The sequence below is a fragment of the Rhinopithecus roxellana genome, chromosome 4, assembly GCF_007565055.1.
Source record: "Rhinopithecus roxellana isolate Shanxi Qingling chromosome 4, ASM756505v1, whole genome shotgun sequence".
In the NCBI taxonomy this organism is placed as follows: Eukaryota; Metazoa; Chordata; class Mammalia; order Primates; family Cercopithecidae; genus Rhinopithecus; species Rhinopithecus roxellana.
In genome coordinates, this window is record NC_044552.1 from 164,920,324 (window position 1) to 164,945,928 (window position 25,605).

The 25,605-nt window shown below is 36.4% G+C and overlaps 1 protein-coding gene across 2 annotated transcripts in view; it reads right to left on the reverse strand.

The window, feature by feature from the left end:
- Positions 1-8,576: 8,576 nt before the first annotated feature.
- The window catches only part of GOPC (golgi associated PDZ and coiled-coil motif containing), a 42,528-nt gene continuing 25,499 nt past the window's right edge, over positions 8,577-25,605 (reverse strand). Inside the window, exons 3-8 of one of the 2 annotated variants that reach the window (XM_010353241.2) lie at positions 24,294-24,469; positions 22,595-22,760; positions 19,662-19,757; positions 18,412-18,576; positions 15,708-15,888; positions 8,577-11,691 (exon numbers count right to left, since the gene is read on the reverse strand). In XM_010353241.2, the coding sequence (XP_010351543.1) occupies positions 11,561-11,691; positions 15,708-15,888; positions 18,412-18,576; positions 19,662-19,757; positions 22,595-22,760; positions 24,294-24,469 (915 nt within the window). In that variant the 3' untranslated portion in view covers positions 8,577-11,560. The remainder of the gene's footprint in view (positions 11,692-15,707; positions 15,889-18,411; positions 18,577-19,661; positions 19,758-22,594; positions 22,761-24,293; positions 24,470-25,605) is intronic. The other variant, XM_010353240.2, reaches the window with a different exon arrangement.

Below are 25,605 nucleotides of genomic sequence, written 5' to 3' on the forward strand. Positions count from 1 at the left end.
AATCAGCCAGTTGTAGTGGTGCAAGCCTGCAGTCCCAGTTACTGGGGAGGCAGGAGGATCACTTGAGCCCAGAAGGTGGAGGTTGCAGTAAGCCAAGATCACGCCACTGCACTCCAGCCTGGGCAACAGAGCAAGACCATGTTTTTTGTTGATTTGTTTTGTTTTGTTTTTTAAAAGAAGAAAATAGCACAGGTTTAGAATCATATAGAACTTGGTTTTAACTGGAGATTCAATCTTTGTAACTATGTGATTGCAAGCACATTACTGATGCTTTCTAAATCTACTTCTTTATTCCCAGAGTGGAAATTATTATGAAAGGGCTGTTCTGCAGACTATATTATAGAATTTTGCATACATTAGATGACCAATAAAATTAGCTCCTTTTCTCTCTGCCCAATCTGAAGTCATCCAACACCATTTCCCTTAGAGTCCTTTTTATTTTTCAAGTGGAGACTGCCTGTCCTCCCAACCAATGCACTTAACTGTGGCACACACCCTTCTCCCGATAGACCACTTCCACATCCTTTCTCACTCTTTCACTGCTGTTCAAAGCTCTCCCTTTTTTCTCACCTAGCTCTACCACCTTTTTCTTTTTGCTGTGACACCTAATATCTTCCAGGCCACTTTTTCCTATTCGTTGAGGACATTCACCTAAGTCTAGTTCTTCTTCATTCCTCCTTTGTAATCATATTAGAGAATGAAGTGTCCAACATGGTCATTTTTGTGGTTTCTTGACTTCCACTCTAGTAACCTCCACTCTATTTAAACCACTCCCACACGTGTCCACATTCTTGTCGTCAGCAAGAGCCCCAGTACTGTAAACCTAATCTCCAGCAATTCTCTCTTAGCTCAAAACCCCGACATCTTCGCCTTTCCACCTGCTTAGTCACTGATCTCATTTAGATACCTAACCCCCAGATCCCATCATTTTCCTCTAGTTGTTAATCTTTCTAGGTTGCATTTCCTTCCCTATCCATCATTGAACTGTTTTGTCTCAGCATTTTCGCTCCATTTTCTTTCCAGGAACCCCAAACCATGAGACCCCAACAACATAATTCCCCTTGAGAATACCATCTCTCCATCTTCATCACAGCAGCAGGGGAATATTGCAAAACTGTTCACACTGTGGCTGTTACAAAAGCTCAGCTTCCAATTTACTGGGGGCCCATCACTCCTCAATGCTTTTATTTATCTTTGATCCCTTTTTCCCTACCCCTCAGCAATTTTTCCAAAGCAGTGCCACTTTTCACACTCTCCCTTACTCTGATCTTGCCACTTTCTTCACCTAAAAATAAGTCATTAAAATCAGAACAACTTCCTGTTGATTCCTCTTCCCACAGAACCTGTATCCACTTCATTCCTTTCCTCATTCCTTCCTGTGTCAATGGAAAAAGTGTTCTAAACCTTCACCTGTGATCTTAAATCCCACTGCCTTCTCCTTATCTCTTTGCTCCTATTCTCCCTTTTTCCTTTATCTTCTCCCTTTCATTGGAGGTCTCCCCCTCAGCCTTTCAACTTCCTCAAATCTCTCCCAAGTATAAAGAATTCTCCTTTAATATCCTAAGCCCTTCTAATTACCTGTTGTCTTTCTTCCAAGAGGGATCTCCTCTTGGAATTTTCGTATGCCTTATTTCCCATCCATTCTTTTTCTAATGTGGTTTTTAGTCAGTTATATAGGTACACAAAACATAGTATCCCTTTCCATTTGTTCAAGCCCCTTTTGCATCCTTTCGGGGGATTTTAAAGGGTGCTCACATAAGTACTGCATATTTTTTGTTTAATTTATACTTAGGTGTTTTTTGTTGTTGCCGCCATTGTAAATTGTCCCCATCTCTTAAGTATCAAGAACCAGTATGGCCTAGTGGTAAAAAGCATGGATTCTGGGGCTTAGGCTGCCTGGGCTCAAATTCTGCCTTAGTTGTGACCAAGAAGGACTTACTTTCTATGACTCCATTTCCTTATTTCTAAATGGAGATATTAATGGTATATACCTTATAGGGTTGTGATGAAGATTACAAGGCTTACTATACATAAAACCCTGACGACAGTGTCTGGCCCATGAGAAGTGCCATGTGGTGGTAGCTATTATATGCAGTCTTCCTGTTTGATTTCTGTGACTAATTTGTGTGCAAAATGTCTTTACTAAATGTCCTTATTATTCCTAGTAGCTTTTAGTTGATTCTGTTAGGTTTTTCTGGAATTTGATCACATTTGCAAATAGTGCTAGTGCTATCTCCTTTCCAATGTTTATGTGTACATTTAATTCCATTGGCAATACCTCCAGTACCATATTAAATACTTCTGGTAGCTCCCACCTAAGCATGATGCTGGCTTTTAGGCAGAGATAGATTTATTACATTGAGGTAAATCTTATTATGTTAAGAAAGCATCTATTTATTCCTTTTCTTTTCCCCTCGCAAGGAATGTGCTTAATTTTGACCAAAGCCTTTTCAGCATCTATGGAAAATATGATTTTCCTCCATAGGACTCCTCCCTAGAGCCAGTCAGATGATTAATCACATAATTAGATGTCCCAGTGTTAAACATCTGGTTATAGTATATGAATCCATTACTGTATTAAATTTGCATGGATAGGATTTTACCTAGGATTTTTACATTAATATTCTTTTGTGGGTCAGGCGCGGTGGCTCACGCCTGTAATTCTAGCACTTTGGGAACCCAGGAGGGTGGATCATGAGGTCAAGCGATCAAGACTATCCTGGCCAACATGGTGAAACCCTGTCTCTACTAAAAATACAAAAATTAGCTGGGCGTGGTGGCCTGTCCCTGTAGTCCCAGCTACTCGGCAGGCTGAGGCAGGAGAATCGCTTGAACCTGGGAGGCAGAGGTTGCAGTGAGCCGAGATCGAGTCACTGCACTCCAGCCTGGCAACAGCGCAAGACTCAGTTGCAAAAAAAAAAAAAATTATATATATATATATATATATATATATTTGTGAATCAGGGCTTTTGTTTTCTTTCTTTGTGGCAATCTCGATCAGATATTATTAGCTTGACAGAAACAATTCAGAATTTTTCTTCCCATTTTTGGTTCTCTTGCTAAGCATTAGAGTTAGCTGTTGTTTAAAAGTTTAGTAGCATTGCCCTGTGAAATCACATATTTTGGTAATTTGTGGGGAGAGCACTTTGATAATTTCTTCTATTTTTGCTATGGAAATTGGTTTGTTTAGATTTTAAAACTTCCTTGGAAACAGTTTTGGTAAATTACATTTTCCTAGAAAAGTTTTCAAATTTATTCCTATAGAATTGAACAAAGTAGTCCATTATTATCCTTTTAGTTTTCTCTTTTATGGGTATTTCTCTCTTATTTCTTATTTTGTATATTTGCATTTACTCCCTTTTTTCATGACTAATCAGCAGTTCGCCTTTTTCCTCTGAAAAATCAGTTTTTAAATTTTTGTAGTTACTTCTACTGTTTCAGAAGCCAACAACCCGTTTGTTACTGCCTTAGGCAGAGATTAAACCACAGTGAACATGACAGTAGAGGGCACCTAGTGAGCATGACACATCCTCAAATGTCACAAAAGGACACAAATATCCTTGTTACAGTATTGCTTCCTAAAGAATATGGGGACAGTATGCACACAAGCAGGAAATAACCTATTCCGTAAGTATTTGGTGGGGCAGGGGAATGCTATAGTCTTGACAATCTAGAAATCTACTATATAACTCTAGGAGTTCTCTCATTCTACATTACTCCACTACAGCCAAACAGTTTCTTGTGAAATTCAAACCCAGCACAGTCATCATTTTTAGAAATCAAAACTGTATCAAACCTAGGCTCCATCAAACCTTGTACCCTTTAAGAAAAATTTTTTTAAAATTCTACTGCAGTTGGCAAGCATGGAAAGAATAAAAATAATTGTTGGAACAGGAAGACTGAAAGCTGACAATTTTATCTATATTTCCCTTTTCCTTCTTTGTGGCCTATTAAAGTAGAATGAAGAGAGGAATTTGAGTCTTGGCTCAAACACTTAACTAGCTGTGTGACCCTGGAAAAATTAGCCTTCAATTTATTGATCTTCATAGGAGTATTTTATTTGATTTTCAAAAAGCCTTACACCACTAATAAAAGTAAAATTAATAATACACCTGGAATCTGCTACCCCCTGTTGGCAATTTACCAAATTGCAAATTCTACCTTTCCAATGCATAGACTCCAAGTTTTAGTGTTGGCCTATATTTTATCTAATTTTCTTTGTTATAGTCCATTACCTATCTTCCTTTTTAAAAATATATTTCTATTTTTATAGATTTAGGGGGTAGAAGTGCAGGTTTCTTACGTGCATATATTGCGTAGTGGTGGAGTTTGGGCTTTTAGTGTATCCATCATCTGAATAGTGAACATTATACCCAATAGGTAATTTTTCAACCCTCACCCCCCTCCCACCCTCCTATCTTTCGTAGTCTCCAACGTCTGTTATTCCACTCTGTATCTGTCCATGTGTACCCTTTATTTAGCTCCACAAGTGAGAACATGTGGTATTCAACTTTGTTTCTGAGTTAGTTCACTTAGGATAATGGTCTTCAGTTCCATCCATGTTGCCGCAAAAGACATAATTTCATTCTTTTTTTCATGGCTGAATAGTATTCAATGGCATATATTTACCACATTTTCTTTATCCAGTCATCCATTGATGGACACTTAGTTTGATTCCATACATATCTTTGCTACTGTGAATAGTGCTGTCATAAACATACGAGTGCCAGTATCTTTTCAATATAATTTCTTTCTTTCTTTTGGTATATGCCCAGTAGTGGGATTGCTGGATCAAATGGTAGCTCTATTTTTAGTTCTTTGAGAAATCTCTATACTGTTTTCCATAAAGGTTGTACTAATTTACATTCCCACCAACAGTGTAAGTGCTCCCTTTACTCTGTAGCCTCCCCAACATCTGTTTCTTGACTTTTTAATAATGGCCATTCTGACTGGTGTAAGATGGTGTCTCATTGTGGTTTTAATTTGCATTTCTCTGATTAGTGATGTTGAACTTTTTTTTTTCTTTTTTTTTCTTTTTTTTTTTTTTTTTTGAGACGGAGTCCCGCTCTGTCGCCCAGACTGGAGTGTAGTGGCCGGATCTCAGCTCACTGCAAGCTCCGCCTCCCGGGTTTACGCCATTCTCCTGCCTCAGCCTCCCGAGCAGCTGGGACCACAGGCGCCCGCCACCTCGCCTGGCTAGTTTTTTGTATTTTTTAGTAGAGACGGGGTTTCACCGTGTTAGCCAGGATGGTCTCGATCTCCTGACCTCGCGATCCGCCCGTCTCGGCCTCCCAAAGTGCTGGGATTATAGGCTTGAGCCACCGCGCCCGGCCTGAACTTTTTTTTTCATGTTTATCATCCACTTGTATGTTTTCTTTTGAAAAATGTCTGTTCTTTTGCTCACTTTTTATCCTCCTACTTAGACGCCAGAGGTGTTTCTTTTACAACCAAATGCCCTCTTAACTTAAAACTTTAAATCAAGCTTGTTGTTCAAATCTTCCCTCTTTCCTAATTTCCCTGAGTGTTGTTGCAATCTCCCACTATGATGATAGATTCAACATTGTAGTAAATTGATTAAGAAATTAAGTAACCTTTATCCCTAATGATTTTTTTTTCTTCAGGTCTGTTTTTAAAAAATATTAATGTAACTGTATCCATGTTCTTTTGGAGAAAATATGCCCAGTGTATATTCTTTCTCCTATCACTTTCAAATTTGTTATGTCCGTATGTTTTAGCATGTTCCTTTTAAACAACATATTGCTGGATTTTTCCCAATTTAAATGTTTTCCAGTTTCAGTTCTTTCTTTTAATGAGTTTAGACACTGATCAAGCACTCTCAAGATTCAATTCTAGACTGGACATGGTGGCTCCTGCCTGTCATCCCAGCACTTTGGGAGGCAGGTGGATCACCTGAGGTCAGGAGGTTCAAGACCAGCCTAGCCAACATGGTGATACCCCGTCTCTACTAAAAATACAAAAATTAGCCGGACGTGGTGGCAGGCACCTGTAATCCCAGCTACTTGCGAGGCTGAGGCAGGAGAATCACTTGAACCCAGGAGGCAGAAGTTGCAGTGAGCCAAGATTGCGCCATTGCACTCCAGTCTGGGTGACAAGAGTGAAACTCCATCTCAAAAAAAAAACATATATATATAAAATAAAAAATTCAATTCTAGGAGTACTCCTTTGACTTTTGCCAGAATATGCTAGATAATTCTTACACTTTTTGTGTAGTTTCTTTTCTCCTTTATCAGACCCAGCACATCTCCCATCCAGGCTTTATTAGGATTTAGCCCTAGTTACAGTCCTGGCAGCAGACTAGGTAGGGGCAGGTATTGCCTTAGGAAAGTGGTTAGTAGCAGCCTCTGTAACATCTTGGAGCATAGAAAAGGTACAAGGCCTTACTGGAGAAGCGTGGGCTACTTCTTAAGACCAGACAGTCTAGTAGAGACTGCAGTCTCTCAGGTGCATCCATCCAGATCTCCCCATGGTTCTAGGTTTTCCTCACCAGGGCCTTGACTTTCACAAGACAAAAGGGGTTTGGCTGAACATTCAAGTATCTGAAACTCAGCAACTCTAACACTTACGCATTCAGCCTGAAGCTCAGCTGTTTCAATCCCTCCATTGTAGGAGGTAAGGCCTCTTTGGGAGCCGCCCCACCCCGTTTCTGTAGGTCATCAATACAATCCTGCTGTAACCAGCCAACTCTGCTATTCTTGTAGATGTTGTTCTCCCCATATTTTTTAAATGTCTGCATCATCGACCCTCCTGGAGAGTTCCCCTCTCCATAAGCTACTATCTGGGTCCAGAATCTCTAAAACTCCCCCCAAGTTGAGTGAGTTGCTAGGACTCATCCGATTAAGCATAGTTTTATTCACAATTATGATTTATTACAGAGAACACAAAGCAAAATGAGGAAAGGGAAAAGGCATATAAGCAAAGTCCCAAGAAAATCAAGCTCCAAGATTCATCTCCCAATGGAGTCACACAGGACATGCTTAATTCCTCTAGCAGTAACGTGTAACAATACATCAAGTGTTGTCCACCTAGGAAGCTTGCCTGACTGAACCTAGGAGTCAAGGTTTTAGGGGAGTCAGTCATGTAGGTACCCTCTGCCTAGCATGTACCAAAATTCTAGATTCCCAGAGGAAAGTAAGTGTTCAACAAAAATCCTATTGTTTGTACAAACATTTCAGGCACAGTAAACCACGCTTACCAGCGAGGGGATGATGGGAATACTCCTGATATCCAAGTTGCTGGACGCTAGCCAAGGTCCACCCTTGCAAGCAGACCTAAAGACAACAGGTTCAGGCCTGTTCTGTTAACTCTTTTCTGCACACCATTTGTGAAAGAGCCACTGAGCCATGATTTTGTGTCAAGGACTAGATAAACTGTACTTACCAACCAGATGTCATTGTCTTTGCCCTTTGGGTGGGTTCCTAATGCCCATCTTATTACCTGTTTCCTCAAATCTCACTCACGGTCACTTGTGTTAGTCTAGGCTAAGAAGCAGACGCCAACACCAAAAAGGGATCTGCTGTGCAACAGATTTATTAAGGGCAATGCCAGTGAGGAAAAATAGGTAGGGAGCTGGGGTTGAGGGGAGGCTGGAAGGCAATGAGACCACAATGGAGGTAAGACCCAAGGTGAATGAAAGGAGGAAGGAACGTTGGGTGACAGCAACTTGGACTACAATGTAATCCTAAGGGAGTTTGGCAAGACCATCATGGAGTGCTCAGCTAAAGCTGAGGCGTCATCATATAACATCCCTGTCATAATCAGTCATTGACTGGCAGCAGCGTGGAGAAGCATAGCCTCACCATGTACACAGGGATGAATTTCAGACCACAGTAGCTGGGCTTTTAGTAAGCTACGGCTCCCTCCTGCACGAGAACTGACAGACGCATTCTCATGACTGCCGCCATGGTGGTTATAACTCTCAAAACACACCTGAAAAAGGTTCACTATTAAACAAATATTCAGCACCAACAGCGCATGGTAATTTGCAATACTTTTAAAGTTTTTTTTTTTTTTTTTAACATTACAGTTATAAAACCACCTAAAACACTGATTAACAATGAAAATGCAAGTTCTCTTTAAAATTTCATAAACTGACCAAAAAAATCATAAATTGACCAATATCCTATGGGGTTGTATTCTGGGGAAAAGGCATCTTTTCAAATCACTTGGTGAATCGGGAACTTAAATCAACACACAGAAAGCATATACGTATTAGCACTGAATCAAGATTAGTCAGTGACAAAAATGTATTTCTAATGTTCATAACATTTCTAAACGTTTATAACTCAAGTAATTCATTTACAAGTATTTTCCAAAAATTATTTTACATATAACTTAGGAACTTCTAAATTATATATACTTAGATGTCAAAATGGAAGAATATCCTTTTAAATAGTATCTTAAAAACAGGATTGATTTTCTAACTTTTATCAATGTTTTCCTCAATATTTATAACACAATATTTATAACACAAAATTAAGCCAGGTCCTTTGCACAGACTTTATGACATATTGATACAAATAATAGAAGCTACTATAAATAAATAATAAGCCAAAATATTTAATGTAGAGGAAACAAAATGTTTATTTAAAAAAATGAGATCAGTATCATTTTAATGTAGAAGATGCCATCTTTATTTACAGGCTAATAAAAAAATATTAAACTCAACTAGATATAATACATTATCATAAATGCAATAGATTTGAGGCCAACCATAAGTGTAAGACTGGATAGATGGAATAGGGATTACATAATTAGGATGTCAAATACTGTGCATCTTACACATGAATCACATGAAACCTTTTTGTTTCTAAACATGAAAACAGAGTAAGTCCACTGTGGTGGGGGAAAAAAACAGCACCACAGACAAGTTGTGCTAACTTTCGATAGCTGTTGACTTGTAATTATCAAGACTCACAAAATTTTCATCTTTCTCAAATTTATTTTAACAATAGTCTCACTGCCAAAATGTTGCTTTTCCATCAAATTCATAACTGAGGTACTGTAGAAGAGAATTTTAGAGGTTAAGTGTAAATATATACACACATACATACAACTCTCACATTCTATTAAAATGTTTTCTCAACCATTCTGTTTGTGTATACATGTGTGTATTTCTCCTTCTGTCCCTTTCTCGATGAAATGGCTTTGCAACAGTTCCTTCCTTGTTTGGTTTTGTCTTAGAAGTTTCAGGGACATATGAATTTCTTTCCTATAAGTGTGAAAATATTAAAATTGGTTCTCAGTCCTTTGGAACTAATAACTAATTCTTAGTTCATCCCCCAAAACCATATATTCTAAAATGATCTTTTAACTAGTTACTTTCTAACACCTGACAGGAAGCTCACAGCAGCATCTGAGCAATGGTGCTCTCCCGTAGGCTTACAAACCACAGGGAAGCAGGAATGAAAAGGAAACTGACCTGTGGAGTTTTAAACTACCTGGAAACTTTTCATTCTATTTATCAGTCCTTAAAAGGAATTTATATCATAACCATCTCATACAATCCTTCAAATTACACAGCGACCTCATAAAAATTCTAACTTGAGGTTTTAAAAAACAAACCACCTCTTCATACACTTATTCGGTAGTTCTTGAAAATCAAAGGGTTACTTCCTAAGGATTCAGTCATAGCAGATAAAGGATGTTCTCTGAAAAAAATGCCATGGTCATTCCATCCCAGGCTGTGTTTTTAGAAGATAAGAATGACATGGTTCCATGTCACAGCAAAAAGGTTTTCAGGTCTGCTACAATGGACACTTTTTTTGACTAAATAAATACAGTGGCTAAAATTCAGTTTGTAGATCTCATGTCATGCATGGAAGGTATGTGTCTGGCATAGGGGATACATAAGGAAAAAACAAGTTTTTTTTTTTTCCTTTTAAGAGGCCTACCCTTTCAAGAGCAAACAATTAACATGTAACTTGCTTATTCATTTGTACAATTAAATACTAGCTTTTGCTCAGAGGCAAATGCTATAAAGTATTTTAATATCAGTAACAATATATACTATGAAGTGCACTTCTATTTCAAATTAACATGGTGATATACAGATGAACACCACCACCCAAAACAAACCATAAATGAGCAACAGTTAAAACATTAAATTTATAAATAGCAAAACCACAAAATAAAGTATATATATTTTATAGATTTACCCTTGAACAAATATATAGTGTATCTGGGAAAGACAAAAAAAAATGTGTTTTATCACATAACATCTGAATACCAGAAATTAAGATACTGATAATATTCTACAAGCCTTGTAGGCTTTCTCCCACTTAATATTCCCTTAACTGTGTATCCTTTAAAACAGTGATATTAGCAAAACTATCACCTCTTTAATGCAATGTTTGTTTTGACTTTGCCTAGCAGGTTACAATGACCTGTAAAATATTAAATCAGAGAGGAAGCACTCCATGTTTAATCATAGGACAAGAGACCCAACAAATTTATAAACCTGCATGTGAAGAGAGTTTTAGTCAAACATAAACTGACATGAAAACCCAACCAAAACAATTACTGTATCAAAATGTCTTTATCTCTTCTTGCACACCTTTTAGATGATTGGAAATCATTTACTTAGAAAGAAAACTGCCGTTTGATTTGAATATACTGTGTTTCATGACATAGTAATAAATCTGAACTTTTACTACCAGAAAAATTTATCTTTAAGTGCCAGGACTATCACAAGACAAACTATATGAACAACTCAAAATGTATAAAACTGTCTTTTGTGGATCCCAGAAAACGCATTTGAGACTTAACATGAATGGGTAAATGCTCCAGTACCGTGCACACAGATCAACATAATTGAGAACAGATGTTTTACACTCATCTGTATTTCTTTTAAAAACCCAAAAAAGTAAAATGTTTAGTAACTTTTGAGAATCTATTTCTAGTGCAGCATTGATTGATAAAGGACTGCCTAAAGAAAACTATTTCGTACTGCATTGAATAAAGCTGAAATGCAAACTCATTACAATAAATGATCATTAATAATTGGTTTAGGTTTCAGGATGCACAATAAATTTTTTTTAAGTCTAAAAAGCCTTTCTTTCAGTTTCAAAAATTAAGTCAAGCCTATATTTATACAATTCATTGAGTCAAGCTCTGTCTTCTGAAACACGACGGTTAACATTCTAGAATATAAAATATGAATTCACTTACTCTCTGTAAGGGTATTTCTTATAAAATTCCAGTTAGCACCGTCCTCCTTCTAAAGGGAAAACAAACCAAATAAAACAGTAGGGTTTCATTTGGTACTTAACAGCCCAGTAATACGCCTTTGGGAACACATGCTTTGGTGCTTACATGTTCAAGAAAATCAAAATTGCTTTACATGCAATAGCTAATCATGGTCTACCACAGAAAACAGTGTGTTTTATGCATTTAGAATTGTTCACATGAAGCCCTGAGGTACCTGCCTTTCATTTAGGCAACAAACAGCCTCCTCTGATTTTGTAGTCTTTGTCACCATCTTCCCCAGTGCCCCAAATTCAGAATAGTCTGATTAACAATCTTGTCTGGAGATATGGTCAATTTAATAAGATTTTTTATGATACAGAGTGTGCAGATCGTCTAATTTTGAAGCACTGTCATCTAGCGGAGTTTCACTTGCAGTGCCCAGGTCTCCATTTTCATGTGTGTCAGTTACTGCCTTCTTATTAAATCCTGAAAGAAAGGAGAAAAAAAAGCAGATACTTTCTGGTTTAAAAAGTTAGTTTTGGCCAGGTGTGGTGGCTCATGCCTGTAATTCCAGCAATTTGAGAGGCCAAGGTGGGTAGATAACCTGAGGTTAGGGGTTGAGACCAGCCTGGCCTACGTGGTGAAACCCCGTCTCCACTAAAAATACAAAAATTAGCCGGGTATGGTGGCACATGCCTGTAATCCCAGCTATCTGGGAGACTGAGGCGGGAGAATCACTTGAAGCCAGGAAGTGGAGGTTGCAGTGAGCTAAGATCGCACCACTGCACTCCAGCCTGGGCGACAGAGTGAAATTTAAAAAAAAAAAAAAAAAAAAATTCATTCTATTTATCAATCCTTAAAAGGAATTTATATCATAACCATCTCATACAATCCTTCAAATTACACAGTGACCTCATAAAAATTCCAACTTGAGGTTTTAAAAAACAAACCACCTCTTCATACAATTATTCGGTAGTTCTTGAAAATCAAAGGGTTATTTCCTAAGGATTCAGTCTCAATTAAAAAAAAAAAAAGTTAGTTGTATAATGTCATTGCATGAAAAACAAAGGAATGCCCACTGTAATTAACAGTAGTATCTAAGGCAAAAATAATGCCTTATATTAATCAAATCAGGCAATTCCTAACAGGAATTCTTCCTTCTTCCCCCTTATGGCAGGTATCAGATACTGTACAGATTTAAAAATATTATATTAGGCTTATCTAAAAATTGTATTAAGTTTCCTATCAAGTTTTCTTTTCCTTTTTTTCTTTTTTGAGACAGGGTCTCACTCTATTGCCCAGGCTGGATTGCAGAGCTGCCTTGACCTCCTGGGCTCAAGCAATCCTCCCACCTCAGCTTCCTGAGTAGCTGGGGCTACAAGCATGTGCCACCATGTCCAGCTATATTTTAAAAAATTTATTGAAGAGACAGGGTTCACTATGTTGCCCAGGTTGGTAACTCCTGGCCTCAAGCGATCCTCCTGCCTTGGCCTCCCAAAGTGCGAGGGTTATAGGCATGAGCCACCATTCCTAGCCCCTATCAAGTTGTCTATAAGACTTAGAAGTAATACATATAATTGTAAAATTCAGTCAATTCTACTTATATAAATATCTACTGAACTGTGAATTATATTTTTATTTTACATTGTTACTTTCTTTTTTTTTTTTTTTTTTTTGGTAATTTTTTTTTTTTTTTTTTTTTTTTTTTTTTTGAGACGGAGTGTCGCTCTGCTGCCCAGGCTGGAGTGCCGTGGCTGGATCTCAGCTCACTGCAAGCTCCGCCTCCCGGGTTCACGCCATTCTCCTGCCTCAGCCTCCCGAGTAGCTGGGACTACAGGTGCCCGCCAGGTCGCCCGGCTAGTTTTTTGTATTTTTAGTAGAGACGGGGTTTCACCATGTTAGCCAGGATGGTCTCGATCTCCTGACCTCGTGATCCGCCCGTCTCGGCCTCCCAAAGTGCTGGGATTACAGGCTTGAGCCACCGTGCCCGGCCTACATTGTTACTTTCATATTACATTAACTTCACTTAACTGAGACATATACTAGTTAATTGCTTAAAATGTAATTTGTTGGCAAGATGATGTCTAGCTAAGATTTAAAACGAATTCTGGTCATCTATAAAATAAATAATAGGCTTATAAATAAATAAGTGTTGACTATATCACCTATTTATTGAGCTACAAAGTACAGACATGTGTGAAACAATAACCAATAGATACAGTTTTTAAGTAAGTCAGTTAAATGTGATACATACACACAAATTTTTAGGTATCTGAGTCACATTTTAAGTTTCTGCAATTTGCATAAGTGACAGAGAAGCCTTTAGCCTCAGTTACAAAAAAAAGAAGAGACAAGCCTTCTAATCCTGACAGAAAACAACAAAAAGGGTGAAACACAATGAAACCATCTGGAGAGCGCCCAACAGTGTAAGTCTTTGACATATTGCCACAAGAGTTTTGTTCAAGATACACAGTGAAAACAGTAACTGCTACTGCTATCTTTGTGCAGTTTACAACACACAACTTTATCAGAAGTTTAACAGTTTATCAGTTCACCATAAAACTCCATGCCAGGAGTTCAAAATTTTGTCTCAGGAGGTCTTTATACTAAGCATTGAGGACTCCAAGAAGCTTCTGTTTATGTGGATTATAGTTACTGATGTTTCCCATATTACTAAGTAAAACTGAAAAATCTAAAAAAAAATTCATGTATTTGTTAAAAATGACAATAATAAATCCAGAATGTTAATATAAATAACCTTTGTCTAATGACAAATAACTCTATGTTCCAAACAAAAAAAAAAATCTAGTTAGAAGAGTAGCATTATTTTAAAATTTTACAAATCTCTTCAATGGCTTTATAGATGATAGCTGTATTCTCATATATCCGCTTCCATTCAATCTGTTACAAATATATGAAGAAAGTTCAACCTCACACAGATATGTAGTTGCGAAATGGAAGAGTATTTTAATAGCCTTTTCAGATAACTGTCAGTATTGCTCTCTGATATTATACAAAGTTTGACAATGTGGAATTTGAAACCTTATCAGTGAACTTTTCACATTCTGTTATATTAAAATCCATTTGCCTATCTTGCATTCTGAATGGATCTTTTGCCCATGCAGAATTTTATAATATCATTTACTGGTGATTTGAAAATATTGCACTATGAAGTTATGTAGCAATTCCAAAAGTTGACAAACTTCACTTTACTGTACCAAAAAATCACATTCATTAATATCATCATCAATCTCATCAGAAAAGCTCTTAAGTGTTAGGAAGCTGTCAAGTTCATGGTGATCAATGCATGTTTTACAAAGTTCTAACTTTTACTTGCGAGCTCACATTTTATCATTGGCAATAAATATTATCAGTTGTCTTTCTTGAAATGATGGACTTTGTTCATTTTTAAGAAAATGGCTTCCAAATAGTCCGAAAAATCATACTTTTTAAGTCATTCTTTCAAGTAAAAATTGTCTTCCATGAAGAAAAATGGCTAGTTCAGTCACTTACGTACTTTCCCTTGAGAACAGCATCTTTGTTCAGTATGCAGAGTAAGTGCTTTATGCATACTTCCCATCTCATCACAAAGAATATTAAAAAGACATGTACTCAAAGGTCAATATTTAAAAATTAACTGTTATTGCCATTTCATCAAAGGTATTTTTAAGCAAAATTGGTATCTTCTTCTTCTTCTTTTACTATGAATGGATGGCAAGGAAGAAAACAAAGATGACTAGTACAGTTACTAGTATTAGCAACACTGCCTTGATTAGTGCTAAGGCAGTTTTACCCCAATTGCTTTTGCACCAACCCAATACCATCATTGCAAATATCAACACAGCAAAAAAAGACAAATGATGTCTTAGTATTATTATGAAATGCTTTGACCTCATGAACTCTGCTAAAATATCTCAGAGACCCTCAGAGATTCATAGATCACAATTTGAGGACCACTGCTCTATGTAAAAGGAAGTGCTAGAGTTTTTCCTTAAAATATGTGTAAATGATAGCAAAGGAACTAAACCAAACATCCCGAAGATAATGTATGTTGATTCTAATAGCAATCATAAGATGACAGTATACTTCATACTTATTCATAATTAGCTTAAAATTCATTGTATTATGAGAGATGAATTTGCATCAAGTCAGAGAGACAATGTAGTCTACAAGACAGATCTACTCAAAATAGTACGTTGGTATTTGTTTCAGAGTCTAGAAAAAATTTCATTTATTTTTCAAGGATCACTTGCAGTAGAGTAACTGGTAATGTACTTGTCTTAACAGTCCAAGATGAATATAGAAGAACATATGTGGTAAACTGTTCGCATAATGTACAATAAAACAATAAACAAGGGAAAGCTCTTCATTCCTTTGATTTCCTCACAGTTAAAACAGTTTTACTGAAGAAATTCCGAGGCCTTCACATTTTTCAACATTTAAACATTTAATAATAGTTTAATAATAATGAATATGTTAATAATTTTTAGAGTGATTTTTACCTTGTAATACTTTGATTTCCCCACTTGTGTCTTTGCAACTAGCACCAGGGTTACCACCTCCTTCTAACTCATCAAGGTACAAACGGTAACGATGTCCACTCTCATCTTCATACTCTACGTTTTCATCATCAGAATCTACTTCAGGAGCCACATAAACTACTTCAAATTCAATCTCTCCTCTCTAAAACAGGAAATGAAAATGAGAAAGTCAAGTTATTGTAATTGTAATTTTAAAAGGATTTCCAGATTCTTTGTGGGAAGGCTTAGGGGTGGAGAGATCTAAGAGATAGCTCATTTCCAGAAAACAAATAATAAAGTTCTAGAATCTAAACAGGTAGTGAGGCCATGTCTAGATCAGCCTCATGAATCCTCTCTATAGTTCCTTTAAACATTATAGTAGCTCTTTCTACTGACCATAATCTTTTTGCCAATAGATCTAAAATTTGAAAGGATGCCTAATTATTAAATTTATAGAATTCTAGGAACAAGGATTCAAAATTATTTGCTATTTTGTATTGCACACAGCAATTCAGCAAATACATCTAAATAGTCAGATATTAAATAAGGATATCATACAAAACTTTCCTTAACTAATTCAAGAAACCCCTACAAAATGATTTTATACACTGCCATAAGGTCATCATACAAACCTTTCCTTAACTAATTCAAGAAACTCCTACAAAATGATTTTTTGTTTCTTATTCAATAGGTCTTGAATAAGAACTTACACTGAGTACCAGACACAGACATAGTGTTAATCAAGGTATTCTGTCTCATGCTAATAGTAATTACTATATATGTTTACTATAAATTATAGTTTCAATCCTCAGAATAATCGTATTATAGTGTCTTTTACATGAACGAGAAACCTGAGTGAGTCCTGGAGAAAGGAGATAACTTTCCCTACATAATGAACAAGAATAAAGAAAAATAAAAGTTTGACTCTGAAGTCCTTGATCTTTATATTATGCTAGATTAATTGTGTAATAGTTGTACTGCCATTCTTTAACAATGACACATTCAAGTAAAAAGTTACAGATCATGCCAGGCACGGTGGCTTACATCTGTAATCCCAGCACTTTGGGAGGCTGAGGCAGGTGAATCGCTTGAGCTCAGGAATTCGAGACCGGCCTGGGCAACATGGCAAAACCCATCTCTACAAAAAAAAAAAAAAAAAAAAAAAAAATTAGCTGGCCATGGTGGTGTGCACCTGTAGTCTTAGCTACTTGTGGGGCTGAGGTTGGAGGATCTGTTTGAGCCTGGGAGATTGAGGCTGCAGTGATCCACGATTGTGCCACTGCACTCCAGCCCGGGTGACAGAGTGAGACCCTGGCTCCAAAAAAAAAAAAAAAAAAAAAAAAAAAAAACAAGAACAAAGAAAAAAAGAAAAATTCCAAGTTATAATTGTCATTTAATAAGAGACTCCAACCACTACATATAAGTGTGGTGTTGGCAACTCTGAAAATTATGGTTTGTCTTTGCTCAAAAGAAAACATGCCATTTTTGACTGCTACTCACTAAGTTAGTCTTGTTGGTGCTCTTCTTTCCAAGTAGTTTAAGGTTATACATCAGAATTTTAATATGTGCTTAGTTAGCATTTTCTTAAAACTTATGACTGCCCATTGGTAGCTCCTTCACCAGTTATCCCACTCTTTTACTACTGGATGACAGTCAAGATGGGTTGATAAAACACTAACTTAAGAGAATAGCATAGCATTCTTAGATCTCTTTTGTCAGATAATGCTTTAAAAATACCATTTTGCAGAAAGAGACAGATGATGTAGTGGTCCTCAGTAAAGTTTTAAATGACAGAATTAGATCTGTGAGTAGCTGTCATGGAGACACAGATTTCAGGCTTAATATGAGAAAAAGCTTTCTAAAAATCAGTACTGTATAACAATGGAATGGACTGGTTGATATCAGCAAGTCTTCCTTTTAATATAATTATTGAAGTAGTGATGTTGCAAAGATTTATGGATCATATAGAATTGAACCAATGAACTATATTCACTTTCGACTCTGAGATTCAATTCTACAGACGCATACCACACTGATAACCCAAGAAACATCTCAATGCACTACCAATGCCCCTAATTCCCTCAACTCTATTCTTGAAAGAAATAAACAAAATAAAACATTTTAAGTACAACTGTATGACAAACATGACTCCTGAATATGAATCTCAATTCTCTAATTTATTTGCTCGGCAACTTTGAGTAAATCCTTTCATCTCTAAGAACTTTAGTTTACTCATTTTAAGAGTTTTGGGCTAGATAGTTTCTATGTGTGATTTCAATTTTAATATTCTAATCTGCTTCTAGCACTGTCTTTTCTGTAATACCTTATATATAGTGTCTTAGGCATTAAGGATGTTGTTTTTTCAGTCTCAGGTCCTGTTCTGAGTACTTTACATGTATTAACATACTTAATCCTCACAGCTTTCTTTTAATCCCTTCCACACAGGTGAGGACACTGAGGGACAGAAACTTAAGCAACTTGCTCAAAGTTATGAAGTAAACAAAATGGAATGGTCCATTTTCAGTAAATTTGACTGAATGTCATCTACAAAAGCATTAAATCAAAGGAAACAAGATCTATGTATAAACACTTTACTACTTTAGAAACTCTGTAGGTAAGTATACAGTGTTCAATAGATTCATAACCAATTGAAAGATACAGTTCTAATTATATGAAGGGAATTTACCTGCTGAGAAAGAATGGTTACAGCTTCTTTATGCTTTGTGTCCCTTAGGTTAACTCCATTGACTGCCAAAATAGCATCCCCAACGTGCAGCCCTCCACATCTATCAGCAGGTTGACCCGGATGGATCTCAGAGATGAGGATTGGAACACCATGTTCTTTCCCACCCTAACAACAACAGCAAAGGGCAGTAAATTATTCTTTGCAAAGTACAGTTACCTATTAATCTAGAGATAAAATATTTTCTTAAAAATATCTTTCATTAAGCACCTATGCTGTCTCTACAAATGCTGGGTAAAATTTTATTTGCTACTTACATAATGGTAAAAATTATCAAAGAATATTGAACAGTAAATTGGCTAAATTCTTAAATTAAAAAAAAAACTTATGTGTTAGTACTCCATAGCACCATTCCATTTTATCAAGTCTAAATCACTACAAATGACAAGACCAATTATTTTAGGTGCCACAATTTCACAGAAGTTAAAATATGAAAATATATGCAATGTAGAATTGAAAAAAAGGCAGTATTTGGTACCTATCACTCTCTAGCTTGTATCATTGTTGTGTGTGGGGGGGTGTATGTGTGTGTGTGTGTGTGTGTGTGTCTTATTTGTACTGCTAAAATGTATACTCTTTGAAGGCAGCACATTAAAAAAGGTAAGTATTCAAGAAATACAGATTAGATGAGCTTTTTATTATAAGAAACATTTCTACATTAAGCAATACTAAAAAAAAAATGAACTTGCTCAGTGCCTAAGTATTACCAAATGAAAATTAAAGCCACCTTGTTCATTAAAGCACTGAGACTACAACAAAATGACTCCTAAAGGCATCGAATTTAAAAAAAGAATATATAATATATGGACCCCAGAGCCAGTGAAATCTGACAGCTAATAAAAAATACATACTTGGAGAGAGAACAATACAATCTGAAGCCATTTAACCTATACGAAAACAACCATATCTATTCCCAAGGGCTCCTAGAGGCATCACACTATATGGCACCGAACTATTAAGTGAGTCATAATAAAAATGTTAAACTATGCTTACTAAAGGTATACTTAATAGCTGCTAGGAAGATTTATTTCTTAAAAAAATGTTTACACAAAAGCAAACATTTATCCCCATGGGGATACATTTTAGTTATTTAAAAAATATATCCAGAATATTCTGTTCCCCAGCGATGTCCAACAAAGGAATATGATTATACTAGATAACTAGAAAAGGAGAACGGAAGCACTACTTCTTACTGTAATTGAAATGCCAAGGCCTTCGTGATCTTCCTTAAGGAGGAGAACTTTTCTAATTGGACCAACACCTTGGCTTTTCTTTAGGGAATCTTGATCCTAATTGGGAGGAAAAAAGAAGAAAAATTAGTATCATTTAAATAGCATACCAAATAGAGTAAACTCATACTATATAACTTGCTTTTACAAATCTGTATTAACTTCCTGGAATGGATAAACAGTATATGGTTAAGAAAGTAACAGATAAAATGGAAAAATGAAAATAGCTATTCTATTGATGCAAAATGTATAGATGATGTTCTCACATTTCTGCCAATAATGTTTAAAATATTGATACATTTATTTTTAAATTGTAGGACATTATAAAAGAAATTATTTCCAGGAATTAATTGAGGAACAAATATCCTCAAAAAATAAAAGTGACTGTCTATCTTCACTGGATGTCTTTAAGGTATACATTGATTGGCCGGGCGCGGTGGCTCAAGCCTGTAATCCCAGCACTTTGGGAGGCCGAGACGGGCGGATCACGAGGTCAGGAGATCGAGGCCATCCTGGCTAACACTGTGAAACCCCGTCTCTACTAAAAAATACAAAAAACTAGCCGGGCGAGGTGGCGGGCGCCTGTAGTCCCAGCTACTCGGGAGGCTGAGGCAGGAGAATGGCGTAAACCCGGGAGGCGGAGCTTGCAGTGAGCTGAGATCCGGCCACTGCACTCCAGCCCAGGCGACAGAGCGAGACTCCGTCTAAAAAAAAAAAAAAAAAAAAAAAAAAAGGTATACATTGATTTTAGCCTGAGTTGTAGAGTTGAAAAACAAATTTCTAACTGGACCATTAATTACTTATACATTCCTTGGTGCTCTGGAGTCTACCTCTTAAATAAAGGGCCTTGATCCACTAATGATTCTTTCTCTGGTACCCTTACTCTTTCTGTCTCTACTAAGCTGTTTTCCTACTCAGCAGATAAATGAATTACAAGCCTTTTCCAGTTTTAAAATACTGATCATGTGCAAACGCAAAACAAAACAAAAAAACCTTTCAAACCTTCACTATCTTCCTTAGCAACTATCATCCTCCCCCTTTCCTTAACCTCCACACGAAGTTCATCCTCATCATATCTACTTCCTTGCCACTCAGATTCAGTCCTCTGAGCTCCATAATTAGTTTTGCCCCTACATGCACAACTGGAAGTTTCTTTTCTGTGCTCACAAGTAATCAATATTGTTACACACAATTAACACTTTTTGTCACTACCCTACTTCAAACTTGCAGAAAGTTGATACTGTTCACCAACCCCTCCTTGAAACCCACTCTTTCCGTTGGCTTTGATTACACTACTTTCCTACATGTCCTGTATCTGACAACTCTATCCCAGGCTCCTTCCTTTAGTGATCCTTTTCCTTCTCCCACTCCGTAAGTTTCTATCTTGGCCTCCTATTCTTTTTACTACCTATATACTTTATATATACATATATACTTGGAACTGACTTAATCAGTTCCAAGATTTCAAGTATAATAGATGGACAGTTTCCCTAACATTTCTTCAAATCAGTTTCTCTCCTGAAATCCAGAGTCATATATCCAATTGGATGTATCTTGGACATCCCATTGTCACCTCAAACACTACTTGTCTAAAACTGACCTCATCATCTTTTCCCCAAATCCTTCCTTTTCTTTTATTTCCCTTATCACTGAAGGCCAGATCTCACTCAGTTGTTCAAACTAAAAGTCCAGATTCTTCTTTTTCACTATTTAACCAAAAGCAGTTAGTCACCAATCAAGCCCTTCTGATTATAATCCTATCAAATCTGTCCTTCTCAAATGCCACTTCTGTCCTCATCACTTTCTCCTTGGATGACCACAGTATCTTCCTATGTCCTTGACTCCAACTTGGTCCTCTTCACTATACCAAAATAACTATCAAAAAATGTAAAGTTTATGAAGTCTGCCATTTTATTTAAAACTTCCATGATTATCAGGTTAAAGTTAAAATTCCTCTATTTAGTATAAAATAATTTATATAATCCAGCCACAAACTAAAACCTCAACCTCATATTTAGCTAATTTCACAAGCATGCTTTTACCACTCAGACACATCTGATACAAACTACTTTGTCTTTCTCCTAACCATGTTACTCCATTTGCCAAATCTACTGGACCTAGAAGTTAATGGGGACCACCAGTGTCCTAGAGAAAACAATGGCATAAGTGCTTATCGTTATCCCCACTTCTCTTCCACCAACTCTATGTGCATATCGATTCTTCTTATAAAAATCTTTGCAGAGGCAACAAACTATTTTACTATTTAACGCCATACATTATCTGGTACTAAGATATGTGAACCCTTGGGAGACATGCTTTCATATATTAAGGTCTATATTATCAAGCAGCTGTTATAATAAAATTCAATAAAGATTTATCCAGATAGAAGCTTTTATACAACGGTGGCTATAGAAGCAGACAACTGGCTACAGATCTCAAATTCCATCTTAATCCAAGACCAAACAGGTGTAAATGTTAGTTCAGCATCTACATTTGGATTCAGTTACGAAAAGTTCCCTTAAAAAACTACCCCAAAATATTTGCTGAATTATCAAAATGACCACACACTCTAAGCTAAGATTAAAACAAATTTAAGCATGCCCATCATGATCCAGGAAAAACTGGAAATATGATCCAACATACTAGCAATATGCATTTGCTAACAATGGCTCACTGTCTGCAAAAATATCACTCTCAGAGCATTAGTAAGTCTGTGAAGAACTACTAAAATTTCTACGGGTGTTGAAACTTTATCTACTTTAAATAAGTTGAATCCCATTTTTACTTTTTAAATAAAGGTTTCAAACAATACTAGAATAAAGGAAAGAATAGAAAGCAATTGTGATTAAAGAAAGAAAGAAGAGGCTGAGTGGGAAGCAGCAGCAAAGCAAACATACATGGCCTGGTGGTGCTTGCATTGGTCGTTTCAAGTCATTACGTCCTCTGCAGGCTCTGATCACAGTTTTGTGACGATGCAAATGTATTTCAGCTTCTAACTGGTTCCAGAGCTTATCATGAGCAGGTCCCTTCATATCTCGTCCTAGCAATTGTATTTGTTGGACCCTTCATATTGGGAAAAGAGTACATTGAGTTGATTTTTCATTATGTTCACTATAGTGAGAATTCAGAAAAATTACTGAAGTAGCTTTTGCATGAATCTCAAATTAGTGATAAAACTAATACTCAGGAACTTCTTGATGTCTCTCAGGTATAAAAAAATATGAACACTTTGAAAAGAACAGGCATCTTGAAGGGAAAAACCAGTAAAAAAAATTTTTTTAAAGGAATTAATGTGAACTCTTTTAGTCATATACTGAATTCAAATAAATCTAAAAAACAATTGATGAGATTAATGTCAATCTGTTTTATGTCTTGCATGCAAAGTCACTGAACTCAGATACCATTAAATGTTAGCTTTTAGATGAGATTAACTGTACAAAAATATTTCTTCTAATTAGAGTTTCTTTTCACAAAATGATTATTTTAAATGTGGTTAAAAGTTACTAGAACCAGCCGGGGCAACATGGCAAAACCTTAAAAACAATTAACCAGGCCTGGTGGCATGCCTGTGGTCCCAGCTACTTGGGAGGCTGAGGTGGGAGGATCACTTGAGCCTGAAAGGTAGACGTTGCAGTGAGCCAACGTTGCACCACTGCACTCTAACCTGAGTGACAGAGTGATACCCCATCTCACAAAATTTTAAAAAAAAAAAGTTACTAAAAAATTTGTACTTCAAGATGATATAGATTTTTTTTGTTCCATGTTTTTAATGTGACATTAAAAGAATATGCACAAAATGATTCAGTACTAATAAGTCACCAGAGTTAATAATTTACTTAATAAATACAAGTAGAATTCTGTGTACGATTATGATAAAATCACTGTCATTAACTAAATACCAACATGTCTTTTTGAAGGGCAAGAAAGACTGGGTTTCAGTGATCATAAAAAGAATTCCTTATGGAAGTTCTGCTATGCACGTGAATATCGGTTGTACTGGTCTCAAGGCACAAAATAGTTGGAAAGTGCTGCTCTACAGAGTGTTAGCATTTCACAGTAAGATACTATCAGTGTTTGTGGGTGTAAACTAAACATATTTAGTAGGGATAAATAGATCTGCAATACATAATGCTGTCAGTATTAATTTAACAACAGTAAGTTAAAACCAACTGTAAAATAATTCTGAGGGAAAAGATTAATGCTGCATTTACCGTAAGAAAAAAGAGTCAGCCAGGTGCAGTGGCTCACGCCTATAATCCCAGCACTTTGGAATCCAAGACAGATGGATCATGAGGTCAGGAGTTTGAGACTAGCCTGGCCAACATGGTAAAACCCCATCTCTACTAAAAATACAAAAATTAGCTGACTGTGGTGGCAGGCACCTGTAATCCCAGCTGCTCGGGAGGCTGAGGCAGGAGAATCGCTTGAACCTAGGAGGCAGAGGTTGCAGTGAGCCGAGATCATGCCACTGCACTCCAGTCTGGGCAACAGAGCAAGACTCCATCTCAAAAAAATAAAAAAATAAAAAGAAAGAGTCAACCTCATTAAATATCCAATTTGCCACTTAAGAGTACAGTAATACCCATTTTTACACACCTTCCTGCCAGTTCCTTATCCAAGTACTTGGCAGCTAGTCTCGCCCCATATACTTCAGCCTGGAGAACAGCTATATGTCTACGAAGGGCTTCATTTTCTTTTCTCAACAATTTCACTTCAGCTTCAAGTTGCGCTTCTTTCATTTTTTCTTTTTTGTTTGCCTCAAGCTCTCTTTCCTATGTAATTTTTAAAAGTATATAATTTAATGAAAATAAAAACTCTTTAGCACTAGACCATGTTCTTGAAAATGCACAAAAGCCTACAGTTCAACAATGTATCATCTCTATAAAATGGAACACAAAGATCTGGATCTAGTTCTTTTGAACTAGTACCACAACATCTTGGAACTACTTCTAGATAAAATAATTGCATGCCATGGGTTACCCTGATATGGAGGATAATAAGAAAAGTAGTCTACTCTAAGCTCATGTTATCACATATTAGTAAAAGTGACTTCAATGGGTAGTTAAATCTGCTATCTACTTCTAAAACTGACTTAGAAAACTAGACTAATATAAAAATAATCATTCTGATGGTTGTTCCCAAACATTTAATTAACTTTAATGCAACAAGTCTATAAAGTAGACTTGTCAGAACTTGCATGCAAAGTTATGCATGTCTGTCTTAAAGTCAGAATCATTCAGTTACACAGATACATTTTAGAGCTAATTTATCTTAGAGGACCACAAGAAACTTATAACGAATAAACTAGAGGATATACTAGTTTTTTAACAGACATTTTATAGTCATGAAAAACTGCTGGTAACAACTGCATTAAAACATTTACACATTACAAAGATTCTATAGATTAAGCACATCTATGGAGTGGATTACCACTGAACTTTGTAATCCAGTTCATCTATTTGTCTGTATGTTAAGAGTGAATGCAGAACTTTTTTCTGAGGAAAACACTGGCCTCACTTGCCTCCTATGTTCCTCTTGGTAGATAGTCCATATATGTGAACATAAAGGCGTTAGACAGAGACTTTAACCGCAAGATCTTCACCATTAAATTTTTATCAGAAGTTCATATATGAGAAATAATGTTCAATTTACCTTAAAAGCATAAAGTATAATCTTTCCTACAGATCAAGGGTTGCAAATGTAAATGCCTTCAGGATCCAAGTGCAGAAACAGGCAGGTACAAGACAAAATAGAGTGCAAAATGGAAGGTACAAAAAATTCTGCCCAAAGGCAGGCAAATTCAAAATCAAACACACACACAAAACTATATGGCCAAATAAAACCCTTTTGAGGGTTAAGGGCCCCAACAGACATTTTAAGTGTTATTTGTAGATCAAAAAAAACCACC